This window comes from Paroedura picta, chromosome 12 (genome assembly GCF_049243985.1).
Source record: "Paroedura picta isolate Pp20150507F chromosome 12, Ppicta_v3.0, whole genome shotgun sequence".
Taxonomy (NCBI): Eukaryota; Metazoa; Chordata; class Lepidosauria; order Squamata; family Gekkonidae; genus Paroedura; species Paroedura picta.
The window spans coordinates 49198670-49222714 of NC_135380.1; the positions used below are offsets into that span (position 1 = coordinate 49198670).

The 24045-nt window shown below is 50.6% G+C and overlaps 1 protein-coding gene across 1 annotated transcript in view; it reads right to left on the minus strand.

The window, feature by feature from the left end:
* The window catches only part of DBH (dopamine beta-hydroxylase), a 90667-nt gene that overhangs the window by 33651 nt on the left and 32971 nt on the right, over positions 1 to 24045 (minus strand). The window contains exons 4-5 of the mRNA XM_077306099.1: positions 5724 to 5900; positions 4703 to 4805 (exon numbers count right to left, since the gene is read on the minus strand). Coding sequence (XP_077162214.1) covers positions 4703 to 4805; positions 5724 to 5900 — 280 coding nt within the window. The remainder of the gene's footprint in view (positions 1 to 4702; positions 4806 to 5723; positions 5901 to 24045) is intronic.

Genomic DNA, 24045 nt, shown 5'->3' on the forward strand with positions numbered 1-24045 from the left:
GTCTCAGCAACCCGTTTCTTTGTTGGGACCCGGCTCCAGCCATCAAACTCTTTGTCCAAGCCCTGGACAAGGTAGGATCAGCCCCCTATCACCTTAGGTCACAAATTTCCTTTAAATATTGGGCTCCCACAGCCACAAATTGCAGTCAGTTTCCAGGCTACAGAAACTCTGTCCGACATTCGTCTTGGTCCCTCGTCTGTCGCCCCAAATTGCTTCCCTGGACCTCCGGAACTCTGCTCCACCCAGAAGACAGGTAGATATCCCTTCCAATCAACCCTTAGTATAGGTTCCTCCCCTATAAGCCTTTTCCTTGTGTGCTAGTGGCTAGGAATGTACATTTCTTTGCTAGAGTATGCATGTGTTGTCTTTTGTCTAATTAGTGTGTGTGTTAATAAAGTTCTTCCATGTTTAGATCATTGTCTGCCTTGGTTCTATCTCAGTGACATAATTACCCAGTAAACTGTGCAATACAAGGTCCCACGTTACGCCACGCTGCCTCTTGCTGGCTCTACTAGCTGATTCCCCACAACTAAATTTAGACACGTGTCCTTAAGACACGCATTTGGCGTAACAATATGATTCACTGCCATGACATGGTGATCGCTGAAAGGGGCAGTATAAAATCCTTATCCATGGTTCCTCTATATATTTGTGAAACACCCCTGTGGGAGGAGAGTGTCCGTGGTATCTGCGCTCGAATACCCTGATTGGGCCAGCCCCTGCTCTTGCCGCCCTCCCTAGCAGCCTTCCTCACAGGGTGCCTATTATGGGTAGAGGAAGGGAAGCATTTTAAACTGCTTAGAGACACCTGAGGCCTGTGGACCATTCCCAGTTCACTCAGAGCTCTCAGCCCTACCTCCCTCACAGGGTGTCTGTTATGTGGAGAGGAAATGAAGGCGATTTTAAACTGCTTAGAGACACCTGAGGCCTGCTGGGCAACTGTGGGCCATTACCAGTTCTCTCAGAGCTCTCAGCCCCTCCTCCCTCACAGGATGCCTATTATGTGGAGCAGAAGGGAAGGTGATTTTAAACTTCTTAGGGACACCTGAGGCCTGCTGGGTGACTGTGGGCCATTCCCAGTTCTCAGAGCTCTCAGCCCCACCTCCCTCACAGGATGCCTATTATGTGGAGCAGAAGGGAAGGTGATTTTAAACTTCTTAGGGACACCTGAGGCCTGCTGGGTGACTGTAGGCCATTCCCAGTTCTCTCAGAGTTCTCAGCCCCACCTCCCTCACAGGATGCCTATTATGTGGAGCAGAAGGGAAGGTGATTTTAAACTTCTTAGGGACACCTGAGGTCTGCTGGGTGACTGTGGACCATTCCCAGTTCACTCAGAGCTCTCAGCCCCACCTCTCTCACAGGGTGTCTGTCATGAGGAGCAGAAGGGAAGGTGATTTTAAACTGCTTGGACACATCTGAGGTCTGCTGGGTCACTGTGGACTATTCCCAGTTCTCTCAGACTTCTCACAGCCCCACATCCCTCACAAGTTGTCTATTGTGGGTAGACAAAGGGAAAAGGTGTTTGTAAACCACTTTGAGACTCCTTTTGGTAGTAAACAGCAGGGTACAAAATCCAGCTCTTCTTCTAAGGGACAACAGTGAAAGAAGCATGTGGGCATGTAAAATTTTATCAGCAGTGAAAAAATGTAGACAAAAGGAGCAGGGCAGACACCTGTGTACTGTGACTACCCCAGCAGGCGCGCCTCCTGACCCCTCCCCCACGGCGCACGCTCGCTGCGCCAGGAGCAATCAGCCGCCTCCCTGTGCATCAAGCGCTGCGCTGCACTGCGGGGGGGGGGAGGCACGGGTGCTGTTGGGTGGGCAGACGTTTGCGGGCGGGTCTGCGCCTGCGCGTTTGTGCACGCTCGCGACCGTACCTCCTCCCCCTGCAGCATGCTCCCAGCAGCGTGCAGGGGGGAGGGAGGCGCACCTGCTGGTTTGTGGCCCCCCGATCCCCAGCCTGAAAAAGGTTGGGGACTGCTGAATTAGGGGACATTTTGGTGTCTGTGGCCTAATTCACACAAGAGGAGAAATGAGGTTGAACGCAGAACTGGGAGGAATTCGTTGCCATGTAACCTCCCCCTAAGAAGAGTCTCCAGTCTGATTTCCCCTTCACGTATCTGAAGAGATGGCTCTGGAAAACTCATCTGTAGCCACTATGCCACAATTCCCAAAGGTCAGTCCTCTCCCACACTCAACTCAACATTCCACACCACAGGTTCTTGACACCCAACTCTCCACACCCACACCCTCATTTGTCACCACACTACCACAACCTCCCCGCCACAACACAAGACACATATTCAACCTATATCAGCTACAACGGGCTTTAATTCTAGTCTAATAAATATAAAAAGACAACTCTCACCTTCAGGTGAGCTTTCAACAATCACCATCTCATGGCAGTGAACATTCTGGGCTCCTAGCTGTCTAAGATGGGGCATAAAGGATTGTAAGAGTAGTGGTACAATCCCTGAGAATTTCCACCTGTCTGGGTGGGATGAAATTGCGTATGTGATAGTGTTTTCCCACTGAAACCAAAAGAAATATCATTCTGACATTATTGCAGCCAAGTTTGTTCTTTTTAAGAACTCATTCTGAATTTTTCTTCCCTTTGTCTGTCTTCCTCCCTTCCTTACATTCCTATTTTTAATTTAAATCTGGAGCTTCTAGGATTTAGATTTTGGGTTTTTAAAAAAATCTGAGCTAGGTTTGAAAACCAAGTGAGAGATTTTGGTGTTATACGGTATGTACACTTCACCGGTTAATGTAACATCTTTTTCGGCTCAAGGCTGTAATTAGTAGCGGATCCTGGTAGAAGATGCTTTCCTGGCAAAGTCTGACTCAGTTTGAAATGTCACTGCAGCATAATGGCCCCTCTGGGTACCAATATTCTGCAAAATGAGCTGGTCTGGGAGGGAGAGGCGCCTGAAAGCTAGCCACAGCCAGCAGCACCTTCCTTTCATTACATAACACCAACACATACACACACAGACAAACCCATGGCACATCCTAAGTTCTTTGTGTGTGACAGGATTGAACAGTAGCAGCACATCTGTTCCAGTTGTCTAAAAAGATTCTTGGAGAGTCAAGGAGGCAGCCGTGTGGAGTCTGCATAAATGTGGCTGCCCTGTGCTTCCTTCTGCCCTTGTCCAAATGCATGGAGAGTTTTGGCTCCTGGTCCAAAGACACCAGTTGCGAGTTCTCCTGTGCTCCAGCCAATGGAGGCACAGCGATTAAGCAGCTGCTGCTGGGTTGGGGGAGGGGGGTGAGATACGTGGGAGATGCTTCCCCCCAGAGATATTTTGGTCCTGTGAGTTGAGGATCCTGCTCACAGGAGAGGAGAAAAGTTTCTTTCAGCCAAAAGGTCGTCACCTTATCTGGCAAGACTAGCAGCTGCCTGGCAGTCACAACTTCAACTAATGATGCCTTGTCTCCCCCCTGACACACAAAGAAGAAATGTTCATCTCCTGGATTCCATGAGTACTAGTGGAGATTATGGGCTTTGGCCCTAAATGCCTTTTTAGTTTCTCCTTTCCCCAGGAATCTTCTCTCAGAAGGACCCCACAGCAAGGACCTCTCCTTGCTTCCTTTGATATGAAGCCTTTGGCTTTAAGTTTTTTCTCTCTCAGTCAGAAAGGGGTTGCCATGACACCACCTCCCTCTATCCTGCCAAAGCTCTACCAAACCACCAAGCCCTCCCCTGTCCTTGAAGGCTCCACATCCCCAGTTCAAAAGTCTAGCAAGAGATCTAGACCAGGGAGCCAGGGGCTCCAAGGCCCTCCCCAACACCTTTCCTGGCTCTCACCAGGGGCGAGGGTGGGGGCTTTTCCCAGCCAGGCTTTTGATTGGCCATTGAAGATTTGATGGAAAGCTATACGTAAAATGTCAAATTGTACTGATGGTAAACTTTGGAATGTCATGAGTATATTGGTTCCTTTGCCCACACAAGGTGGAATTGTAAATTAATCCAAAAATTTTGCATAAAAGTTCATAACAAATTAGAAGCTGTTTTTAAATGTGAATTCCCACAGGCGTCTATGAATATGTCCAAGGAAGGTATACGTTCTTTTTCCATGCTACAGTGCTGGGAAGACTCATCGTTGCCTCTGGATGGAAACCAGAGCAGGAGTCTCCTGGGGTGAGAAACGTAGGGAGCTTCCTGTGATGGCTCAGTTAATGGACATGGCAAATCAAAGCCCAGTTGAAGGATTTCAGAGACACAGGGGTGAATTCCTAAAATGTTTGTAAAATCAGGAAGGTTCTTTCTGTACTATTCTCTCTTTTCTGTAATCTTTATTGCTACTGAAATAAAATATAAATTGTCTAAAAAAAAGATTTGACGGGCATTGGAGGTTTCTTACAATGTTGCTTTGGCAGCAGCTGCCAGCCCTTCATAAGAACCTTTGCTGTGTTCCACCTCCTGCCAAAGTGTCAGAATCCCCTTGGCACCTACAGGCTCAAAGAGATTGGGGGACCCCTGATCTAGAGCTCTCAGACTCATTGAGACCGAGTATGCCCCCTTCCCACTCCAAGCAGTTCAGGGGGTATTTTCTTTGTCTTGCCGATGACTGCCCTGTCCCCACAGGGGTCTCATCCCTAGCTGCTGCCTCCTTTGTTCAGATTGTCCCCTTGGCATGTCTTTCCTTCCATCTTAGTTGAGCAAAATGCCAATGTGGTCATTCAGGTGGATCTTGCTTACCTTTGAGCTCCAGGGGATTGTGGTAGTGAACTTCCAGGCGGAGAAATCTGGAGGAACTGGGACCTCCAAATGCAAGTCCTGCCTCTTCTGGATAGTAAAAAGCCTGTAAGGAGAAAGCTAATAGAACAATTGGACTAAACTTCTCCTGCTCCCAGAAGTCCCAACCCTGGGCATGAGAAGAACGATGGGAAGGTGGGACAGTGGGGACCAATCTGTGGAGACACTCTTGTATGGAGATGGGGGTAAGAGGGCCAGTGCCCCTCCAAGCAACTGTTTTCTCCAGGAGAACCGATGTCTCCCTCCCCTCCTCCCTTCCCTCCCCCCTCTTTCTTTCTCTGTCTCTTTCTCTCATCTTCCTGAAGGTTTCCAGCCCCCCACCTGGAAGTTGGCACCTCCACTGGCTGCATATGGAGGAGGAGTCAGGAATCAAACCCAGCTCTTGAGATTAGAGCCTGCTACTCTTTAGCCTTGAGGGCAAAAGAAGAAGGGGGCGACAGAGAATGAGGTGGCTGGATGGAGTCATTGAAGCAGTTGGTGAGAGCTTAAATGGACTCTGGGGAATGGTGGAGGACAGGAAGGCCTGGAGGATCCTTGGCCATGGGGTCGCGATGGGTCGGACACGACTTCGCACCTAACAACAGCGACACTCTTTAACCACTTCACCGCACTGGACCTCAACATCGAGTGGGGAGAAGCGGCAGAGCCCAGGAAAGCCACGGTGCAGGTGCAGGTGCTCGTGCCCGTTGTATCCCTGGGGGTAACAGGCTTTGCCTCTCGTCTTAATAGTAAAAGAGACATTGTGGAGTAGTGGCTACATTCAGATTTGAATTCCCCCTCTGCCATGGAAGCTTGCTGGGTGATCTTGGGCTCTTTCTCTCTCCTTCTCAGCATAATCCATTTCACAGAATTGTGAGGATCAACTGGAGAAGAAGAGAGCCACCTACATTGCTTGTAGGAAAGAGAAAAGGAAAGGCTGGGGCAATAGAGTGATAAGAGCAGTGGCTGCTTCAGATGGACGCACCTGAGCTCCCATGGCCCAGGCAGCCAGCACGTGCCTGCAGTAGTTCAGCCGCTCCGGCTTCATCTTGGAGTCGCAAGGCCCGCTGTAATGGGGGAAGGTGTCAAACTGCGCAGCACACTGGAAGACCTCCATGTGATGGACAAGAGCTTCATTTCCCTCGGTGATAACTGACTCATACTGCAAAGGAGAACAAGAGAAGGAAGGGATAGTGGCTATAAGCATTTCTGAGGTTCTTCGGTGGTGCTCTGGACTTCTGCATGCTCTCTTCCTCAAGCTATGTAAGCCTTTGAATGACAACAGGGGCAGCTTTTCTCCAGCTGAAAAATGAACTTGTCTCCACAGCTGGCCCTGGGAAGTTGAACTTATCAGCAAATCAAATCCCCTCCCTCACCCCAATAGCTTTTTAAAAATGTGGCAAAACAGGAGGGGCTGAGGATCTGCTTTGCATGTAGAAGGTCCCAGGTTCACTTCCAGTAAAAAGGTGATGCGGAAGACCTCTGCAGGGAGGCCCCGGCAGCGGTGACAGGGAGGGCTGCTGCGGCGGTGGCAGTTGCGGCGGCAGGGAGCCCCGGCAGCCATGCTCTGTGTGACTGCCGGGGGCTCCCTCAGGTGGCGGCCTGACGCGGCGAGAGGCGCTTCGTGCCTCTCGCCGCGTCAGGCCAGGAGCAACTGCAAGCCGCGCTGTGCGCGGCTCGCTGTTCCTTGGGCTGGGAATCGCGCCTGCCAATTGGTCCCTCCGATTGTCTGTCCAGAGGAAGGGTCCAATCCGGACCCCTCCTCATCATGGACACATCCCGCCCCAGAAGCCCTTAACGAATTATTTAGTCCGCGGCGCCCGGCACTGTGCCTGTTTCCCTACCTCCTGTTAGCTGGAACATGGAGTGAGGAGCTGCTGGGCCTGGAGGCTTCCCCCCCCAACCCCCCACACACAAACAAACACACAAACACTTTTATTTCGGTTTGCTGCCATCTCCAGAGTGCGGCTTGTCAAGAAGTGGGTGCGAAATTGGAAAGGGAGAGCATTGCGGAAGCAGGCAGGTATCTTGTTGTTCAAAAGGTCAGACATGAGAGTCATTTTCCATTGGCAAAGCAGGGCCACAGCATTTATTCAAGTATTTACATCCAAGCCATGAGCGTCGGCTCACCCCTGGTGAGGGGTGGATCCCTAACCACCTCTTCCCGCTGCTGCCAGCAGGTGGCAGCCCAAGTGAAGAGGGGGAAGTCCCCGTAGCAAGCCTGCCCACGGGGACTGGGCGACCACTCGCCCAGCTCCCATAAGCATCAGGCCCGCTAACCCCAGGGAAAGCCATACTGTGCAGGCCCCACTGGTGTCAACCTCGATTGGAGCCTACCCAGTTGCCCTGCCACGGGGTAAAGGCCAGCTCTCCCACTTAGAAGCTGTCCTGGTTCCCTGGCAGCCTCTTATGGAGACTCCCCATCTGTGCCTCAATCCAGTTCACTGGCACGGGTTGGGCCCTGGATCTACTCCTCAACTACTGCCACAGAGCCGGGGCGAATTATTTTCACCCCTGCTCCTGCCAACGCTCATGCTGATATGAGCCCTGCAAATCCGCCCTGACGTCATCCAGACACAGCTCCAGGCCCTGGTCTGACAGGTGGACGCTGTCACTCCTGTACAAATTCTCACCCCGGAACGTAATCCCAGGATGAGGTAGAACCGAGCAGCGACGGGAAACGCATGACCTCCTTACGAGACGGCAGACCTTATGCTGCGCTATGTCCACCTTGCGTGGGTTGATCGCATTGTGCCATGAATGCCGCTCCAAAAGTTCGAACCAGCACACCGCAGCTCCTGGGCAAAGCATCTGCAAGATGAGGAGGTCCCTCATTACCGCTAGGGCCAGGTCCAAGCCGACATGGCTGGCAGGTCATTGCCCGCCAGCTGGATGATGATGATGACCTCAGGGCCTCCCTGCCTTGCCAGCAAGCTCCGAACAGCCGGGATTAGGGCAGGCCAGCGCATTCCCCAGATCCCGTGCCAGAAGACTTCCCAGTGCGGCTCCAGGTCAAGGTGGACACCACAACGTGAACACTCCGCATACTTGGCAGCCCAATGAACGATGCTGTGGCCGATAATCCAGGCGCACCTCCGCTGAGGGCCTAAACCTACAGACAAGCAGGCTCTCTTCTTCTGAAGTGGACAAGTTGCTAGGTTCGGTCAGGGCGACCACCTGCCCCCTCGACCCCTGTCCTTCTTGGCTCCTCAAGGCAGGTGGCCAGAAGATAGGAGGCCAGCTCAGAGACATCATCAACTCTTCCCTGAGTACGGGAGAGTTTCCTGAGTGGCTCAAGGAGGCGGTGGTCCGCCCTCTCCTGAAGAAACCATCACTGGACTCACTGGACCCTGCTAACTACCGCCCAGTGTCGCATTTAGCGTTCCTGGGCAAGGTGGTGGAGAGGGCGGCAGCAGACCAGCTCTTGGCATTCTTGGAGGAAACTTCAGCACTCGATCCATATCAGTCTGGCTTCCGCCCTGGCCACGGGGTGGAGACGGTTTTGGTCGCTCTGCTGGATGACCTCCATCGCCAGCTGGATAGAGGCGGGTCAGCCGTGTCGGTCCTTTTAGACCTATCGGCGGCCTTTGACATTGTGGACCACGAACTGTTGGTCCATTGCCTGACTGGTATGGGGATACGGGGCACAGCCTTGTGCTGGATACGCTCCTTCCTCCAGAACCGGTCCCAGAGGGTTGCTGTGGGGGAAGAGCTCTCGCGGCCCTATAGACTCCCTTGCGGGGTCCCTCAGGGTGCAGTCCTCTCCCCCACATTGTTTAACATCTTTATGCGCCCTCTGGCCCAGCTGGTACGGAGCTTTGGGCTGGGTTGCCATCAGTACGCTGATGACACCCAGCTCTATCTCCTAATGGACGGTCACCCGAACTCCCCCACGGAACCATTTGCCAGATATTTGGAAGCGGTGACAGAATGGTTCGAGCAGAGTCGCCTGAAACTCAACCCCTCCAAGACGGAGGTCCTGTGGCTGGGGGGGAGGGGGCGGGAACAGATAGCGCGTTTACCCACCCTAGCAGGGGTGCAACTTACCATCGTGCCCCAAGCTAGGAATTTGGGTGTGACCATTGATGCCTCCCTGACTATGGAGGCTCAGGTCAAGAGAGTAGCAGGCCAGGCATTTTTCTACCTTCGCCAGGCCCGGCTACTAGCGCCCTACCTGTCCCCTGACCACTTAGCCACAGTGATCCATGCGACAGTCACCTCTAGAATAGATTTCTGTAACTCGCTCTACGCAGGCCTATCCTTGTCCCTGATACGGAAACTACAGCTGGTACAAAATGCAGCTGCCAGGGTCCTCACTGGAACATCTTGGAGGGCCCATATCCAGCCAGTACTGAGGCAGCTGCATTGGCTGTCAATTGCTGCCCAGATCCGATTCAAGGTTTTGGTTTTAACTTTCAAGGCCATACGCAGGTTGGGACCCACATACCTGAGGGACCGCCTACCGCTCTATGCCCCCCGCAGGGCCTTACGCTCTGCGGGTGAGAACCTGTTGGTCGTCCCCAGCCCGAAGGAAGCGCGCCTAGCCTCGACCAGGGCCAGGGCTTTTTCAGTCCTGGCCCCTACCTGGTGGAATGAGCTCCTGGGTGATCTGCGGGCCCTGCGGGATTTGTCAGCTTTCCGCAGGGCCTGTAAAACGGAGCTCTTCCACCAGGTCTATGGCTGAGGCTGGGGTCAGCGAATCAGGGACACCGCCCCCCCCCCCCCCCAGGAGCTGGAGTGTATGCTACTCCCCTATCCTTTCCTCTTCACCTCTTTGATAATTGGGGGAGGGATGGGATTTTTAGCAGTCATGTTAGTAGATTGATGTTTTAATGGGAATTTTAATGGGATTAGTTGTTGTGACCCGCCTCGAGCCTATCGGGAGAGGCGGGAAATAAATACAATAATAATAATAATAATAAAATAATATCACAGACCGGTATCAGTTCTTATGTTTGCCTTAAACAGACCACCAATGGCCCAGCTCTTTGATGGCCTTTGGGCCTGTGCCATCCCTGGCTGCCTGACTCACCGCCCCAATGCGGAAAGAATGCAAACTGAAACCCCTCGTGGGCAGGCCAAGGCCCCTCAGGCAGAGGTGAATCATAGAATCATAGAGTTGGAAGGGGCCATACAGGCCATCTAGTCCAACTCCCTGCTCAACGCAGGATCAGCCCTAAGCATCCTAAAGCATCCAAGAAAAGTGTGTATCCAACCTTTGCTTGAAGACTGCCAGTGAGGGGGAGCTCACCACCTCCTTAGGCAGCCTATTCCACTGCTGAACTACTCTGACTGTGAAATTTTTTTTCTTGATATCTAGCCTATATCGTTGTACTTGAAGTTTAAACCCATTACTGCGTGTCCTTTCCTCTGCAGCCAACAGAAACAGCATCCTGCCCTCCTCCAAGTGACAACCTTTCAAATACTTAAAGAGGGCTATCATGTCCCCTCTCAACCTCCTTTTCTCCAGGCTGAACATTCCCAAGTCCCTCAACCTATCTTCAGAGGGCTTGGTCCCTTGGCCCCAGATCATCCTCGTCGCTCTCCTCTGTACTCTTTCAATTTTATCTACGTCCTTCTTGAAGTGAGGCCTCCAGAACTACACACAGTACTCCAGGTGTGGTCTGACCAGTGCCGTATACAATGGGACTATGACATCTTGTGATTTTGATGTGATGCCCCTGTTGATACAGCCCAAAATGGCATTTGCCATTTTTACCGCTGCATCACACTGCTTGCTCATGTTTAGTTTACAATCGACAAGTACCCCAAGGTCTCGTTCTCACACAGTGTTACCTAGAAACGTATCCCCCATCCAGTAGGCATGCTTTTCATTTTTTTGACCCAGATGCAGAACTTTACATTTATCTTTATTAAATTGCATCTTGTTCTCATTTGCCCATTTTCCATTGTGTTCAGATCTCGTTGAACTCTGTCTCTATCTTCCGGAGTATTTGCCAGTCCTCCCAATTTGGTGTCATCTGCAAACTTGATGAGTAGTCCCTCCACCCCCTCATCTAGATCATTAATAAATATGTTAAAAAGTACCGGGCCGAGCACCGAGCCCTGAGGTACCCCGCTACTCACCTCTCTCCAGTCTGATGAAACGCCATTGACAACAACTCTTTGAGTGCGGTTCTCTAACCAATTCCCTATCCACTTAACTATCTGAAAATCCAGATTGCTGTCCTTCAACTTATCCATCAGAACATCATGGGGAACCTTGTCAAAAGCTTTACTAAAATCCAAGTAAACGACATCAACCGAATTTCGCTGATCCAGCAAACCTTTTACTTGGTCAAAAAAGGAAACCAGGTTGGTCTGGCAGGACCTGTTGGAGACAAATCCATGCTGACTTCCTTGGATCACCAAATTGTACTCCAGATGTTTGCAGATCGCTCCCTTTAATATCTGCTCCATTATCTTCCCCACAACGGAGGTCAGACTCACTGGTCTGTAGTTTCCCGGGTCATCCTTCCTCCCTTTTTTGAAGATCGGAATAACGTTTGCTCTCTTCCAGTCCTCCGGGACATCTCCAATCCTTAAAGAGGACCCGAAGATAATGGACAAGGGCTGTGCAAGTTCTCTGGAAAGTTCTTTGAGCACTCTCGGGTGCATTTCATGCGGACCAGGGGATTTGAACTCATCCAGTGCAGCTAAATGCCTCTTGACAACCTCTCTATCCATGTTAACCTGCCACCCAGACACTATCCTTTGGCTATGGCCATCTCTAGAGGTGCCTAAACACTTTGACCTGTGGGGAAAAACAGATGTAAAATAGGCACTAAGCCTTTCTGCTTTCTCTGCATCCTCCGTTAGAGTTTGTCCATCCGCACCCAACAGTGGGCCTATTGCCTCCTTTACTTTACGTTTGCTCCTCACATAACTGAAAAATCTTTTCTTGTTACAGTGGGCTTACCTGGCCAATCTTAGCTCACTCTCAGTTTTGGCCTTTCTGATGATTGATCTACAGTGCCTAGTAACCTGTAGGTACTCTTCTTTAGAGCTCTCTGTCCTTCCTTCCATTTCCTGAACATTTTCCTTTTCTTTCTTAGTTCCTCTTGAAGTTCTCTGTTCATCCAAATAGGCTTCTTAGAGCTCCTGCAGTGTTTTCGTCTTTCTGGGATAGTCATTGATTGAGCATGCAATAGCTCTTGTTTGAGTAGCGCCCACCCTTCACATGCTCCCTTCCCTTCCAGCATTCTCGTCCATGGTATGACACTCATCATATCTCTGAGTTTATTAAAGTTTGCCCTACGAAAATCCAACATCCGCGTCTGGCTACAAGCTTCCTTGGCTCCCCATCTCAAAAGGAATTCTATGAGGACATGGTCACTTCCCCCGAGGGTCCCCACCTCCTTCACCTCATCCACCAACTCTTGCCTGTTGGTCAGTATTAACTCCAGTATGGCTGAACCTCTTGTGGGTTCATCTACCATTTGATAAATGAAATTGTCAGCCAGGCAGGTCAGAAACTTGCATGACTGAGGATGCTTCGCAGAGTTTGTTTCCCAGCACACATCTGGGAAATTGAAGTCACCCATGATGACAAGGTCCTGCCACATGGATATTTTCTCAATCTGCTCACAAAGTGCAGCATCCACATCCTCTCGTTGGTCAGGCAGTCGGTAGCAGACACCAACCACCACACTGTTTGTTTTCCCCTCGCTTATTTTCACCCAGATGCTTTCCACTGTAGATATGCTCTCCTTCACTAGAATTTCCTGACAGGTAAGCCCTTTCCTCACATACAGTGCCACTCCTCCACCTCTTCAATCTATTCTGTTTTTTCTGATCAGTTCATATCCATCCACCATTACATTCCAGTCATGAGAATCATTCCACCGAGTTTCTGTGATGCCTACTAGATCATACCTTTCCATCAGCATGAGAAGTTCCAGCTCTTCCTTTTTATTGCCCATGCTTCGGGCGTTAATATAAAGACATCTGAATCCTTTTACTTTTGGTTCCCTATGAGCTGGCCTTGCCGGTTGGGCTGCCGCCGATCGTTCTCCTTCCTTACACTCCCTATGTGATGCACGGCCAAAAATTGAAACCGGGATAGGGAGGTCCCGTCCTGATGCATGAAGAATGCACCTGGAATGGGTGGGCATACTCTCAGATATTCCCTGACTGGGCAGACATGATCCGACCCCCTAGGGTGTAGGGTGTAGGACCACCACGCACATGCTCGCTCTCTGGACTACTGGAGGCGAATCTGTACTTGGCCCCCGATCATTGGGACATCAAGGCTGTCAATGGCCCTGCCCACAACCCCCTGCTCAATGCAGGATCAGCCCAACGCACCCTAAAGCATCCAAGAAAAGTGTGTATCCAACCTTTGCTTGAAGACTGCCAGTAAGGGGGAGCTCACCACCTCCTTAGGCAGCCTATTCCACTGCTGAACTACTCTTACTGTGAAAAATGTTTTTCCTGATATCTAGCCTATATCGTTGTACTTGTAGTTCAAACCCATTACTGCGTGTCCTTTCCTCTGCAGCCAATGGGAACAGCATCCTGCCATCCTCCAAATGACAACCTTTCAAATACTTAAAGAGGGCTATGCCCGACAGATGAACATTCATAGTCCTGGCAGATCGGCTGTGGTGCGTCAGGTAACGCAACACTGACTCCTCTGATGGTGTCATCACAGCTGGAAGACCCCAACCTTCAAGGCAGGCTCAATAGCCTGCCACTGCTGCTGCATAGACCCGACTTGTCGAAGGTGCCATTGACGCCCGCAAACCTTCGTGGACTATAATTCTCCAAGGCTCCACAGCTCCATTGGGAAGTCCTCTGGGGCCACGTTCGCCCCTGGGGCAAAGAGATTGAAGCGTTCGATGTTGAAATGGGATAACGAGTCTGCTATGCTGTTGTCAACACCTGGACAGTCAACACTCGGACAGCTTGGCAGGGAACACAATGTTATCCCTCAAGCAGGTTAAGACTAGACTGCACACCAATCTCATGACCCGCTTGGAGCGGGAGGATTGCCTATTGACCACTGTGACCACTGCTTGATTATTGCACCAAAATTTGACCTTCCGGTTTTGGAATGAATCCCGCCATATCACCACTGCTACCAGTATAGGGAAAAGCTCCAAGAACATGAGGACCCTGAGCAGGCCCGACCCGGCCCAGCTGCTGGGCCAGCGCTGGGCGCACCACCTGTTATTGAAGAACATCCCAAACCGAAGGCTGCCTGAGGCATCCGAATGAACCGGGAAACCCTCTTCCAGGAGCATAGGGGATTGCCAGATTGCCACTCCATTAAAGCTGGCCAGAAAGGAGAGCCAGACCACCATGTCGGCCTTAAATGATTTTGTCAGGCGGATGTGGTAGTGGGGGGAGGGAACGCCCACTGTGGCCCGTGCTATGCACCTGCAGAAGGCCCTGCCTTGCATGCAAAGTTGTGATGACCCAAAAGCATTTGCAGCTCGCGGAGTGTGCATGACGGCGGGGTCAATGAAGTCATTCACCGAAGACCCCTTTGGGTATGACAAGTGATGAATTAGCTGGAATTCTCCAGGAGTCCTTTTGGGGACCACCCCCAGCAGGGAGACCCTATTCACCAACGGGGAAGTCGTGCAGGGGCCTGCCATCCTGCCGGCAGCGATTTCCTTCCACAGGTTTGCCTCTACTACGCCTGGCCGATTTTAAATTTACGCAGGAGGTTGCCACCCTATCCCCTGTAAATGGGATGCGAAAACCCTGAGAAAATCCGCCCCTGAGGTAGGTGGCTGCACCCTGGTCATGGTACCTGGAAAGCAGTGGGAGCAAGGCGGGGAGCTTAATTGGGGAGGGGACCTTAAGCCTCAGCAATGACCAGCTAGGGGGCTGGTCTTCCATCCCTGCTGGCCCCTGCACTCCCCCCAGAAGATCCAGACCCAGCTACCTTTTTGGAGGCGGGCCGGCTCTTCTGAAAGGACCGCTCACTGCACTTTGCTTTGGCATGGGAACCCCCGCAAGCCTCACTTCCTGTCACATGAACCCTGATTAAATTCTCAGCACACACCCCGATGCAAGAGCCCCCTCTTGTGTCCCACCTGACTTTTGGCCCTGGCCGAATGCCATGAGCCACACTTCTGCATTCAGCCGATCCCACCGAGCTACCGGGTTAGTGGACGGCTGCTTTCGGAAGGACTCGTCATAGCTGATGGCTGCAGCATCCCCCCCCCAATGGTTCTAGCATCCAATACGTTGGCCAGGTGGCGACCCAGGTGTGACCCCCTCTCAGGAAATACCGAAGTCACTAATCTGAGGTACTCGGCAAAACCCCTCATCCAAGCCCACAGGGACCGTTCCTTTTTCTTGCCTCACACGCTGGTTCGTGCCGCCGTCTCAATGGGCCTGATAAATTTGAAGAGATCCACGTAACATCCGCTGAGGGCTTTGCCACGAAGCCTTGCTGACAAATCGGTACCCGGGGGGACGTCCCGGTCCTTATAACCCTCAGGCGGGTCTATCTTCCCCCCGCCCCCCCCATGGATCTTCTGATGACACTCTCGTGCCTCACGATGGCAGAAACCCCAGAAGGAACTTCCCTTGGATCCAGTAGTCAGGGTCCCACCGGACCACCCCACCGGCCCACCCCATCGTCCTCATCCAATGATGACGACTCACTGCTTGTTGTCCTGGACTGGTGTCAAAAGCGCGACTTCTTCACCCACTTCTTGCTCGGTCCTTTGCAAGCTGCCCCTTCGAGCTCCGTGGCCTCCATCTCACCAGCTGCTCCATTCCCCCCCCTTAGACCAGTTGCACAGCTCCTCCTCTCACATAGCTTCCCACAGTCGCTCCTACTGGTCGAACAGGAACAAACCCAGGCGCCGTGGTGGACTGATCTTTGAAAGGGCAGGATGCCCGAGACTGACTCTTTGAGGAGCATTGTGAGGAAGCCTGCCCCTGGCTGGGTGGGCTGGAGGCCATGCCCCCACTGAGCCAGAAGAGTAGTCTGCTGCCTATGGGCCCCTGGGGCTGGAAGACCCCCTGTCCAAGAGCCCCCCATGTGGACAGCTGGTACTGCAGGAGGGAGCCCCACTCCAACCCTGGTGCCCATTGTGTGCCACCAGTAGGTAGAGAGTGCGTGCTCTGGGCCCCCCAGCACCCCCCAAGAAATCTGAGGACCAGACCATTGGCCCCCAGCCCTGCTGTGAGACAAATCCCGAGGGGCAAAGAGTAACTCCCCCCATCGAATGCGTGGAGGAAGGCCACTGTCATGACCCCCCTTCCAAAAGGTCATTGGGCCTCCCCCTGGCCCCTTGCCTTCGGGAGGAAGTCTGTCATTTCCCTGTTCCCACCAGCGATCCAGGCGACTCAGTGGAGCTCTCCCCTGTGGTGGAGCTCCCACTGTCTGAGCTCATGCTACCTGACAACAGGTTGCACACAGGCATGGCTTCCTGCGGCTGCCCACCCCCATCTGCGACTCTTTCCTGCCTGGCCCTCTTCTTTGCAGGCATGGCAGAAGGGGGGCAAGTCATCAGGGGCCGCTTTTTGGTTGTCAATGGCTGTCCCCAGCATAGTTCTCGCTCCGGAGGTGCTGGCTGGCTCCCTCCCCCCTCTGCCACCTCAGATCTCTGCCTCTCCTGATTTGGAACTCCCAAGAGATAAGTGTGCAATTGACTGTAAAACAATGCTAAGGCTGGTGGCAAGAACCGTTGAATTAATCTTCATTGGGATTAAAGACTTAAAGACGAAACTTGAACATCTTAATAAGAAATATCCATGGTTCCTCTTAATATTTGAGAAACCACCTAGGGGGTGGAGCATGTCTGGGGTGTCCGAATTGGTATAGGGCCAATCAGGGCCCGGCCTCTAAAGCTCCCGCCCTCCCTTGCCTGCTTCCCGCCCCTCAAGTCACACATGCTGCTAACATAGGACAACAGATGGCAGTGCCGCCAGCCACTAGCCTGCCCAGTGCTCCGCAGCACTCTTAAAGGTGACAAGGAGGGAGAGAGGAATCGCTGCCACCTCCCCCAGCTCCCAAAGCCCTGACGCTGCCTCCGCCCCACTCCATAGCCCTCTGGAGCATCATGGGGATGGAGGGGGGAATGGCTGCTGCCTTCCCCTGTTCCCAAAGCCCCGTAGCTGCCTCCGTAGCTGCCTGCCGTAGTGCTCTGTGGAGCTATCACACCTCATGGGGATGGAGGGGGGAATGGCCGCAGCCTCCCCCCCTCCCAAAGCCCTGTGGCTCCCTCAGTCACCCACTCAACCGTCACGCCAACAAGGCGGCGGATGGCCACCTCCTCCCCCCTCCCACAGCGGACGATGTGAGTAGTGATGTTTGGTGGGTGGGTTGTTTGGAGTCCACGGTTGGAGCCACACATCCCCAGCAACAGGAAGAGGCAGCATGGTCTGGTGTGTGGAGCATCAGCTTTGCTGCTACACTGTGGAGGCTCATGGTGTGGCCTCAGCCCACCCTAACACACCATGAGGATATAATTTACTCTTTCCTTACTTCCATTAAAACATCCTCTCGAGAGCGAGGGCTTCCCACAGGGGAGAGAAGCTGTGTTTTCACTGAAGGAAAGTGATTCGAGATGATGCCGGCATTGTCTGTGTTCTCCCCCTTCCTCCCAGAATGGGGATTATGGGCACAAATGACGAGTTTTGAGATTGATTCATTGGCTATAGTACGCTCACGATCATTCACATTGGGATTTTTCTCTGCGGACAGCATAACACAGGCATAGTGGCCCCTAGCGGCCCCCCCCACCACAGCAGTGGCGCCAGGACTAAGAGCATGCAGGTGGCTGCAGGATGTTGGGGGGGGGACAAGGAAGTGGCCATTCCCTGCTCCGTGTCTGCCGCTTCATTCCCCTGCCCCCCAATGCCCCGCGACCACCTGCATGCTCTTTGTGCTGCTGCCACTGCTGGGCGGGGGTGCTAGAGCCTGTTGTATTTGGCATACAAAGGGCTTCCCTGCTAGTTAATTAATACATCTGAAGCCCTGGGGAGGAAAGAGAACCGAAAATCAGATGTTGAGGACATGGTGTCAAATGTCAGAAAAAATACACCTGCCCCTCGCAAAACCTAGTTCTACAACGGACCAAAATCCGGACAATATTCAAAAACAGAGGTTTCTTTCCTCCTGGCTAAAATACCATCAAATCAAAGAACACTTAAGGTCATTTTAATAGGCATAAATCCTTCCCAGGTTTACCTGATGCCTCATGAGGCTCTGAAGATCTCTCACTATCCCCAAAGAGTGAGTTTAAGTTTCACGGTTGCCGTCTGTGTAGGAGGCATTTTCTTCAATCTAAGGGAATCGTCCCCACAAGGGTCTATTCAAACTCAGTTATAGCGTCACTGGAACTACCATCCCGATTGTCATTAGACCAAGCCAGTAAGACGGGTCCCATGAAACCTCCACTACAAGCTCTTGGCATTCATCAAGAATTCTTTCAAAAGACTGACCAGTCTCTGAATATCACCGTTTAAATCCTGAGGAAATTTAAACCCTGAGGAATCCACCATTTAAATACACCATTTAAATACCGAGGAAATTGTCAAGAGACTTGACAACTCTTTGGAGGAAAACGTTCTGACCTCTTTCTCTTTGACAGAATTCCAACGTAACATAATTGCTCAGCTGAGTCACATAAGCAACAAACTATTGAATATGTCAAAACGTTTCCCTCCCTAGACTATTTAATTGCCACTCCCCATTAGGAGGAGATCCAACGGAATCAACTGAACTCGCAGATGACTATAATAATCAGGAGGTGAGAGAAACTACTGGAACCTCAGTGCAAACTTTATCTAAGACCACAACTCAGCCCAGATGTGCTGCCATTGGAAATGGCTGTGTTGTACTGGATTTGGACATCAATGGAATTGAAATTTTAGCTCTGGAGGAACAATCTGGGAGATGTACTGCCCTCTCAAATCACCCATAAAAGGTCAAGGTATCCCCTGTGCAAGCACCAGGTCATGTCTGACCCTTGGGGTGACGCCCTCCAGCGTTTTCATGGCAGACTCAATACGGGGTGGTTTGCCAGTGCCTTCCCCAGTCATGACCGTTTACCCCCCAGCATGCTGGGTACTCATTTTACCGACCTCGGAAGGATGGAAGGCTGAGTCAACCTTGAGCCGGCTGCTGGGATCAAACTCCCAACCTCATGGGCAGGTTGGGAGACATGTAAATATCAATATTACCCAATATTCCTCCTTTTATTTCTTAGGAACTTGTATGTTTGTGCCTTCTGGCTCATTTCATAAAGTTTTACCATCACAAAGGTAATAAAAATCTTTTAGCTACCCTTAAGGTGTACAATCAGTAAACTGCGTTCCGCAGTATAAATAAAAGACTAAGGGGTGTGGGGGTGGGCTCAGTCCATGATGGGGGGGGGGCAACAATTGGCGCATTGGCCCCGATTGGTCCCTCTGCTTGTCAGTCTGGGGGCAAGGGGCCAATCCGGAGGCATGTGCAGCCAGGGGCCAAGGAGCCAATCCGATTGGGCCCTCACCAGGACAGACAAGAGTTCCGTCCAGTTAGGAGGCACCACATGGATCAATAACTTGTTGACAAATTGTACCCAGAGGGTACTTGTTAACGGTTCAGCATCTTCTTGGAAAAGAGTGACAAGTGGTGTTCCCCAAGGATCTGTCCTGGGGCCTATGTTGTTCAACATATTTATAAATGATTTGGAAGAGGGATTACATGGGGAAAATTATTAAATTTTTAATTAATTAAATTATTAAATTAAAATTATTAATTCCCTATGAGCTGGCAAGGCCAGCTCATAGGGAACCAAAAGTAAAATGATTCAGATTGTCTTTATACTAACACCTGAAGCATGGGCAATAAGAAGGAAGAGCTGGAACTTCTCATGCTGATGGAAAGGTATGATCTACTAGGCATCACAGAAACTCGGTGGAATGATTCTCATGACTGGAATGTAATGGTGGATGGATATGAACTGATCAGAAAAAACAGAATAGATCGAAGAGGTGGAGGAGTGGCACTGTATGTGAGGAAAGGGCTTACCTGCCAGGAAATTCTAGTGAAGGAGAGCATATCTACAGTGGAAAGCATTTGGGTGAAAATAAGCGAGGGGAAAACAAACAGTGTGGTGGTTGGTGTCTGCTACCGACTGCCTGACCAACGAGAGGATGTGGATGCTGCACTTTGTGAGCAGCTTGAGAAAATATCCAAGCAGCAGGACCTTGTCATCATGGGTGACTTCAATTTCCCAGATGTGTGCTGGGAAACAAACTCTGCGAAGCATCCTCAGTCATGCAAGTTTCTGACCTGCCTGGCTGACAATTTCATTTATCAAATGGTAGAGGAACCTACAATAGGTTCAGCCATACTGGACAATACTGACCAACAGGCAAGATTTGGTGGATGAGGTGAAGGAGGTGGGGACCCTAGGGGGAAGTGACCGTGTCCTCATAGAATTCCTTTTGAGATGGGGAGCCAAGGAAACTTGTAGCCAGACGCGGATGTTGGATTTTCATAGGGCAAACTTTAATAAACTCAGAGACATGATGAGTGTCATACCATGGACGAGAATGCTGGAAGGGAAGGGAGTACGTGGAAAGGGAGTAAGGGTGGGCACCAATCAAACAAGAGCTATTGCATGCTCAATCAATGACTATCCCAGAAAGACGAAAACACTGCAGGAGCTCTAAGAAGCCTATTTGGATGAACAGAGAACTTCAAGAGGAACTAAGAAAGAAAAGGAAAATGTTCAGGAAATGGAAGGAAGGACAGAGAGCTCTAAAGAAGAGTACCTACAGGTTACTAGGCACTGTAGATCAATCATCAGAAAGGCCAAAGCTGAGAGTGAGCTAAGATTGGCCAGGGAAGCCTACTGTAACAAGAAAAGATTTTTCAGTTATGTGAGGAGCAAACGTAAAGTAAAGGAGGCAATAGGCCCACTGTTGGGTGCGGATGGACAAACTCTAACGGAAGATGTAGAGAAAGCAGAAAGGCTTAGTGCCTATTTTACATCTGTTTTTTCCCACAGGTCAAAGGGTTTAGGCACATCTAGAGATGGCAGTAGCTAAATGATAGTGTCTGGGTGGCAGGTTAACATGGATAGAGAGGTTGTCGAGAGGCATTTAGCTGCACTGGATGAGTTCAAATCCCCTGGGCTGGATGAAATGCACCCAAGAGTGCTCAAAGAACTTTCCAGAGAACTTGCACAGCCCTTGTCCATCATCTTCGGGACCTCTTTAAGGACTGGAGATGTCCCGGAAGACTGGAAGAGAGCAAACGTTATTCCGATCTTCAAAAAAGGGAGGAAGGATGACCTGGGAAACTACAGACCACTGAGTCTGACCTCTGTTGTGGGGAAGATAATGGAGCAGATATTAAAGGGAGCGATCAGCAAACATCTGGAGGACAATTTGGTGATCCAAGGAAGTCAGCATGGATTTGTCTCCAACAGGTCTTGCCAGACCAACCTGGTTTCCTTTTTTGACCAAGTAACAGGTTTGCTGGATAAGGGAAATTCGGTTGATGTCGTTTACTTGGATTTTAGTAAGTGTAAAGTTCTGCATCTGGGTCAGAAAAATGAAAAGTATGCCTACTGGATGGGGGATACGCTTCTAGGTAACACTGTGTGTGAACGAGACCTTGGAGTACTTGTGGATTGTAAACTAAACATGAGCAGGCAGTGTGATGCAGCGGTAAAAAAGGTGAATGCCATTTTGGGCTGTATCAATAGGGGCATCACATCAAAATCACAAGATGTCATAGTCCCATTGTATACGGCACTGGTCAGACCACACCTGGAGTACTGTGTGCAGTTCTGGAGGCCTCACTTCAAGAAGGACGTAGATAAAATTGAAAGGGTACAGAGGAGAGCGACGAAGATGATCTGGGGCCCAGGGTCCAAACCCTATGAAGATAGGTTGAGGGACTTGGGAATGTTCAGCCTGTAGAAAAGGAGGTTGAGAGGGGACATGATAGCCCTCTTTAAGTATTTGAAAGGTTGTGACTTGGAGGAGGGCAGAATACTGTTTCTGTTGGCTGCAGAGGAGAGGTCACGCAGTAATGGGTTTAAACTTCAAGTACAACGATATAGGCTAGATATCAGGAAAATGTCACAGTCAGAGTAGTTCAGTAGTGGAATAGGCTGCCTAAGGAGGTGGTGAGCTCCCCCTTACTGGCAGTCTTCAAGCAAAGGTTGGATACACACTTTTCTTGGATGCTTTAGGATGCTTTGGGCTGATCCTGCGTTGAGCAGGGGGTTGGACTAGATGGCTTGTATGGCCCCTTCCAACTCTATGATTCTATGATTCTATAAATTTGCAGATGATACTAAACTGGGAGGGGTAGCAAACACAACTGAAGACAGCAACAAAATACAGGATGATCTTGATAGGCTCGAGGAGTGGGCTAAACTGAAAAAAATGAAGTTCAATAGGGACAAATGTAAAGTTCTGCATTTAGGTAGGGAAAACCAAATACACCAATATAGGATGGGCGAGACTTGTCTTGGCAGTAGCATGTGCAAAAAGGATCTAGGAGTCTTAGTAGACCATACATTGAACATGAGTCAGCAGTATAACTCAGTGGCTAAAAAGGCAAATGGGATTTTGGGCTGTATCAAATGGAGTATCATGTCTAGATCACGGGTGGTGATGGTACCGCTTTACTCTGCCCTGGTTCAGCCCTACTTGGAGTACTGTGTACAGTTTGGGGCACTCCAGTTGAAGAGGGATGTTGACAAACTGTAGCTTGTCCAGAGGAGGGAAACAAAGATGGTGAGGGGTTTGGAGACCAAGACATATGGAGAAAGATTGGGAGAGCTTGGTCTGTTTAGCCTAGAGAGGAGATTACTGAGAGGGAATCTGATAACCATCTTCAAGTATTTAAAAGGGTGCCATATGGAGGATGGAGCAGAATTGTTCTCTCTTGCCCCAGAGGGACGGACCAGAATGAATGGGATGAAATTAATTCAAAAGAAATTGCATCTAAACATCCGGAAGGAGTTCCTGACAGAGCGGTTTCTCAGTAGAATAGGCTTCCTTGGGAGGTGGTGGCTTCTCCATCTTTGGAAATTTTGAAACAGAAGCTAGATAGCCATCTGACAGAGAGGCTGATGCTGTGAAGGCCAAGGGGTGGCAGGTTACAGTAGATGAGCAATTGGGATGTGAGCTGCATAGTGCAGGGGGTTGGACCAGATGACCCACGAGGTCCCTTCCAACTCTATTATTCTATGATTCTATGCTCTAGATGATTCTATGCTCTAGAGACATGTTGTAAATGTCCTGTTGATCTTACAGGCACTATTCAATGAGTGCTTACCCCAACTTGTTCTGAGAAATGTCCAGCTCTATGCAATGACCAACTAAGGAAGGAAGCTCTCCCTCAGAAACGGACTAGAGCAAATTGTGTCTGCTAAAAGTTCATGACTGGGAGATCTTGCTCCCACTGGCTACAGAGGCCCGTCTCAGTCTGACTGCTCTTCATTAGCAGCACTAATGTGCTGTGAAATTGCCGTCCCTAATGAATGCAACCAGGAACTGAAGTGGCTTTGAGGTGTCTCTCTTTTCCTGGTGCCTCCTCCCACCACTCTATGCCTGGCCTTCTAGCCACTTGGAGAATGGCTGTCGACTGACCTTCAAATCTGCCTCCTGACAGGCGAGGCCGCAGGGTCTGACAGGCAGCTCTCCACAGCAGATGACTCGGGAATTTTCTCTGGAATGGGCCTCCTGACTGATTGACTCCCTCATCATTAGTTCATTTCTCACATTTGCTCTCATCTTGCCATGGCTGAGGCCCACTTGTCTTATGGATTACTGAAAGAATGTTATAAGAGAGAAAATTGCAAAACTGTGAATGGCATGGAGAGAAAAGATATCACTCCCCTCCCCGATAACTCAGGGTCACCGGGAGTCTACTGCAGGAGGTTTGAGACCAACCAAGGACATGAAACTCTGTTCTACACACGATAAGTAAGTTACAGAGTCCACTGATATAGAATGTTTTTTTGTAATGGTTGGATAAATTTATGGCAGATAAGTATTTGCACAGAAATTTTATTGGTTCATTTTCAGTTCATTCTGCTTTAAAAAAAATCCTTATCTCAATTAGTGCTGTTACAGATGGTGGAATTTTTAATTAGTCCCACGAGTCCCACAAGATAGGGCAGATAATAAATATTCTTATTATTGGCTTCAAAGCTAGAAGGGCCCCCTAGCCTGGCCCCTGGCCAGGCAGCTTAAGGTGCCTTTGGGTGGCAGCTCGCAGCCAGATCAAGTGGGGCGGATGGGGGCTGGGAGGCCCTCATCAGCAGGCCAGAAGGCCCTCCTTAGCAGGCCCAGCCTAGCAGGCCAAGAGGCCCTCGTTAGCA